This window comes from Suricata suricatta, chromosome 5 (genome assembly GCF_006229205.1).
Source record: "Suricata suricatta isolate VVHF042 chromosome 5, meerkat_22Aug2017_6uvM2_HiC, whole genome shotgun sequence".
Taxonomy (NCBI): Eukaryota; Metazoa; Chordata; class Mammalia; order Carnivora; family Herpestidae; genus Suricata; species Suricata suricatta.
This window is the reverse complement of record NC_043704.1, coordinates 85,955,941-85,961,644: the sequence shown is the minus strand read 5'-3', so window position 1 is coordinate 85,961,644 and position 5,704 is coordinate 85,955,941. Positions and strand designations below refer to the sequence as shown.

Below are 5,704 nucleotides of genomic sequence, written 5' to 3'. Positions count from 1 at the left end.
TAAATTAAAAAAAAGAAAAAAAATGACATAATAAGACAACACTGGCAGTGTGTTGTACTATACTCTGAGGTCTGAACAATCAGCAATTATTTGGATATTTAGTAGGGTATTAAATATCTTCCTGTATATGTTCTGTATAACATGCTAATATATAAAATACAAAAATCTTTCTGAATAGAATGGAAAACAAAGTTTTCCATTTGGTTTCCTTAGTCAAGGAGATGGGACAAATGGAGAGGGGTGAAGTGGGTGAGATGGAGATGAAGGAAGGGGTCAGTAACAGAAATGTAACCCTTAATTCACAGTGCTCTGGCCTTTGTGTCTCATATGTGGGTCATAGGCTGTAGTAAATAAATTTTGCATTATAAAAAGGTGATACATATTCAGAAACTTGACAACCCATTTCCTCTATCATACATTTGAAATTATAGCATGTTTAGATGCCCCAAAATATTCAGATTGGACTTAAGTCTCTTAATAAGGAAACATGAAACTGAAGCTTACCTTCACTTGTAATGCAGGAAATGCACACTAGTTATTCTATGAGTACATCAAGAGGTTAATTCTAGAATATAAAACCTTTCAACAGCTCTAGCTTATGCCTGTGTTGGCAACATGTGATCTCAATGAAAAGTGTGACAAAGCAGACTGCCAGATGTTTTGACTACATGATACATCACATCTTAATGTTTCCTAGGTTGACTGTAGTAATACTAGAGATTCAAGATTTTAAAATTAACAAGTTCTGTTCTAACTTTTCCTTAGTCTTTACTTTAAAAATGTTTTATACTCAAAAAATTCATATGCTGGAATTTTTTCTTTAAAACATGTGCTTTTAGGAAGAAGGTTTATAAACCATAAACAAAATCTCAGAAGAACATATTGTGAGTTTTTCAGTGTATTATATAAACTGTTGGCCAATATGACTGGGGAGTGATGTTTTCAGGCTAATCAATATTATACCATAAGTATTATACTCTTTTAAGTGTTAGAAGCTCAGTATTACTCCCATATCAAGCATGATTTGCTCTAAATATATCAGAAAGCACTTCACAATCTTGCTGGAGCTTGTGTCATAATTTGAGCATTGGCCCCACTGTACATGCTTTTCCTTCAGCGGAGTTCTAGTTAATACTATTTCAGACAATATGTTCATTCAATAAATGAGTATTTATGCTGATTATCATTCCCAGGAAGACTATGAGGAGGTGGGGCAGATGCCATTTGGAATGAGGGGAGAGGGGAGGGCGGGGCCACATCTGACCACAACAACCAACCCTCGACCCAGGCCAGCACTGCCTCTTTTTACTTAAAACATCCCTTCCACCAAACTAATCTTCAAAGATTCTCCTCTGAAAATGCAAATATCACTGCAGGGTGTGTGTATGTGTGTATGTGGTGTATTGGTATTATGTATATCTTCGTTAGCAATAGGTTGATAAAGGTAATGGCACAGAATAGGAAATGGTGGCATCAAGGAAGAGAAAATGGATCTTTTAGAGAAGTGGAGACCCCCATGACAAATATTACCTAGTTTACAGTTTTGCTTTAGGGTCTCAGTTATGACCAACTGCTATTACAGATGTTGAAATAACATTTTATAATCTTATTTTGGATTGGCTTTTTATATTTGTTGTTTCTAGTGAACCCAAATGAATCCCCTGTGGCCAGATCTAATTTATTAGCATAATTCAAGTTACCCAACTTCTTCCCCTTCATGAAGAGTTTTTTTTTTTTTTAAGCTAACTCATGTCATAAATAAAGACAAACACAAAACTCCTTTGGGGAAAAAAAATAAAATGGCTACTTTTAGAGCTGTTAATAATCTTACAATTATTGTCACTTAAATTTTCTTTAATTAATGTCTTGTGAAGCCAGAGGGATGTTGGAATGTTTCCTTAGCCATATTAAATAAATAAATTAAAAGTCTGGTTTTGAAGGCTCATAATGAAGATCAATTACAATTACAAATAGATTTTTAGTTTGCCTTCTGAAATAATTTTCTTTTATAACAAAAAACATTACTAAGGACGCCTCATTAAAAAAACCTTAGCTTAAAATTGAAATTACATTGGTCTATATTTATACTCATCCCAGAATAAAAAGTTTGGCTAAGGAAATATTCAGAGACATGTAATTATTTTGCTCTAATTGGCACTGTTAATTCACATGCACATGTACAAATAAGCACTGCAGTACCGAGCATATAGAGGTACTGAAAGGATTAAGGCCGAAGGTTATCTAATAGGAATAAAGAGTATGGTCTAAATGAATTCTAACATATATTTAATCATCATCGGCCCCCTTGGCCAAAAGGGGGAAAAAAAGCAAATCTAAAACAGTCACTAAGGGAACAAGCTTTGCTTAAGTTGCTTGGGTGATAAATTCCCCTTGGAAATAACTAGTGAGGCAGTTGGAAAACAGTGCAACTCTAGGGCCCTGCTCCTAAGAAATATACCTGTGGCATTTACTGCGAAACCAAGAAATATATGCTGCCATGCCTCTATCTATTTACAATGGATTTCAGCTTTTATCTTCAAATGAGCTAGCAGGGCATGATTTTGAAAGTCTGTGGCTTCTAAAATGAATTCAGGTTCTATGGTAAACTGTATAAATTAGCTATATGTGAAAGACTTAATAGACTTTATTTACAAAATCATTACATTGTAAAAACAAAGGCACCCCAATAATTTTTAAATTAGACTATTTTTTAAGGCTTGTTGTGAACACCTTCCCCACTCAAGACTGCCTCCTTACAAACATTTTAGTTTAGAATATCTTGGATACAGAAAAGAGAGGAATTAGAAGGCACAGCAAATGATCACAAATGTTTTGTTTCACTCTCATTTTAAGGTATCAGCCAAGTAACACTAGTGTTTCAAATGAACTCCAAAGTTGGCAGAAGTGTTAGTAAATCTGCTCATTCTTGTTCTAATTTACCAAAAGTGTATTCAGATTTTGAATCAAAAATATTTTGGAGTGTTTGGGCTATCTATCTGCTTCTTTGTGATTACAGTCAGAGACACACAAAAAGATGATGCTATCTCTGATAAGGAAGAATTCTTGATTTTACCTGAATATATCAGCACAATGGAGACTTTGTCTACAGGCTCAATACTATTCTTTGGGAATGAGATTGGACTTTCAAATGTAAGCAAATATTATAAATCAGGTTGTAATAGGCATTATTTCTGGGGGAGGGAAAACCCCACTCAGATGATCATATATGTCATTTAATAGCTACTACACCATTAAAGCCTTAGAAGGTTTATATTTAACATTAATGGTCAATAGTAAATAGGGAAAAAAAGTATTGTGCTCTGAAATTTTGGCAAGCATATTGATTACAGTCTTTGTTTAGTAACGTTTTCAAGTCAAGCTTGGCAGCAAAGATCTGTGGGTTTTACTGCAAGCCGTCATGTTGGCTGTTACAGCAGTGCACAAGCAAAACCCATGAAGTTGGGAGCACGTGCAGAATCTTACATACTGTCTATTCTTTCAAAGTAAAATGAAACCCTCAGACATTGTTCTAGGAGATTCAAGTTTCAATAACACCCTTTCTTGAAATATTCAGAAAATTGGGGTAGAATTGGTGTCTGAGTTTACCAGATTGTTGCTTCAATTCTTCATTCACAAAAACATATTTTAAACAAACAAAAAAATGATGTGAAAAGTTTTTGTAAATTGCCCAAGCAATCAATTATGAATTTTGTGTGAATGGGCAATTTTCTGAAGATTGACTCTATTCCTTAAAACCTTCCTATTTTACTCCTGTGGAGAAACTGCTTAGGGATAATAAATAAATAATATATAAAATTGTAAGTATCATTTTTAGGTGCAGATGAAACATAAAACTATAGTAATGATCCTTTGTTAATTTTTTCAGGAGTCTGAAATGTTTCTGAATGTTTGAATTCTTCTTTGTTACTAAACTTTCCAATTAATGTACCTTTAATAAGAAACAGGTAGAGCACATCTATTATATATACTTAGAAATATACTTCAGTGACTAACTACTGTCCATTAAGTGTGACAGAATTCCATTAATAATTTTCAATAGGATGATGTCAATAATATGTGAAATGCTTTTGTAATTCTGACAGTGCTGATTCTGAAATCTTACAAAACTTATGACATTGATTAATACCATTTTATATATAAATAAATTACAGTCTAAAAGAATTTCCCCACAGACTTAGAAATTAAATATTTGGTAATACTAAGTCACAAATGCAATAACATATCTACCTATTTTCAATTGCTCCAAAGACACAGAAGCAACATCATCAATATTCACACATGTTACACACTAGTGTGAAGATACCACGTATGATGACTGTATTTGACCATCTTTGGAATGGGAAGGAAGTCCAAACATCAAACCTGATGACTAAAGCATTTAGAACAGCAAAAAGAGCTCAGTTCATACTTTAGGAAGCTGAGTTAGTATTTTGTTTTTCCCCCCAAAGCGTACAGCTGCCTTTGTAAGGAAGAACGAACCATGTGAATGAGAACTGAAGTCAAGGTTAAAATAATTTTTCCCAAGAGAGTAGAGTGCATCAGAGAGAAGCAGAGGCTCAGCTCAGATGAGCACTAATAACCAGAGGCAGCATCTTCCCTGAAAAACATTAGAGTCTCTTGGACCTATGTTTGAAATTCATCCTCCCAAGTCATCCTATGACTGTAGAAATAGGTGACAATGTCCCACTCTCTGAAGGGGGAAAATACAGCACAAACCATTAAAAATTTTATCACTTTAAAAATTATACAAAAGTGGCAAAGTGTTCTAACTGTCAAGAAACCTTTGCAGATGGTAAAGGAAAAGCTTTGTCTTTCCTATTATTGTTTGCCCTTCAGTTGACATACATGCCGAGTTGCATCAATAGGATTACAACGGAAACACAGTCATCTCCAGGTTTCCTCTGTTTGGATTCCTTGATCTTGTTTAAAGAAACAGGTTCAGGGAATGCACAGAAAACAAACTTCCCCAATCGAAGTTCCGAGGTCGTTCTTCCCTTTCTCCCACCCTTGGAAACCTGACTAGTTTACTGGACAGAAATGTCATGGTCATGTTGCACCACTTCACTTGTTGAATTGTGTGAAGGCAGCGCTTGACCACAGTAACTTAGTGAACCACCTTGCTCTTAAATGAGCCCCCACGATTTCTTTCCAATTCGGTGGAAATGTCTTACCTGCATGTGTCCCTGGTACATTCTGCTTCGGCTTCTTCAGGGCTCCCTGAGGCCGCCGGATGCTTTCCCTCGTGTCTACTTGCACACCAACAGAGGGGAGAAGACGGCGTGCACACTGTGTTCTCAGACGGTGCCCCTGAGCCAGGTGGAAGGCTCCAGGTAGCCGGGCCACTGTGGCCCCCTGGCCGCTCTGCGGGCTGCCGGGAACTGTTCTTCGCTCGGGTGCTGAAAGCGGACACAGGAGAGCGCGCGGAGGAGATGAAGAGCCCAGGCGGCCACGCTCACCCGCAGGCGCAGGTCCTGCTTCGCCAGGCGTCTCTAAAACTCACTCCTTCTCCACCGAACTCTTTCTCGCTTCCTGCCGGGCTGCCTCATGTCTCTCTCACTATCTTCGTCACGAACCCCCTTCTCCTCCCAACCCTGACGTGAGCGCCCACACCAGCCGCCGCCGCAGCTGCCGAGCGGGGCGCGCGCCGCCCTCCCGGCCGCGACTCTGCCGGGAGACCGCGGAG

The 5,704-nt window shown here is 37.5% G+C and overlaps 1 protein-coding gene across 2 annotated transcripts in view; it reads right to left on the bottom strand.

Annotated features, from left to right (window-relative positions):
• Positions 1 to 5,531, bottom strand: part of PEX5L (peroxisomal biogenesis factor 5 like) — a 225,096-nt gene extending 219,565 nt beyond the window's left edge. For both annotated transcript variants that reach the window (XM_029939830.1, XM_029939831.1), the window contains exon 1: positions 5,193 to 5,531. In XM_029939830.1, coding sequence (XP_029795690.1) covers positions 5,193 to 5,213 — 21 coding nt within the window. In that variant the 5' untranslated portion in view covers positions 5,214 to 5,531. The remainder of the gene's footprint in view (positions 1 to 5,192) is intronic.
• Positions 5,532 to 5,704: the final 173 nt, after the last annotated feature.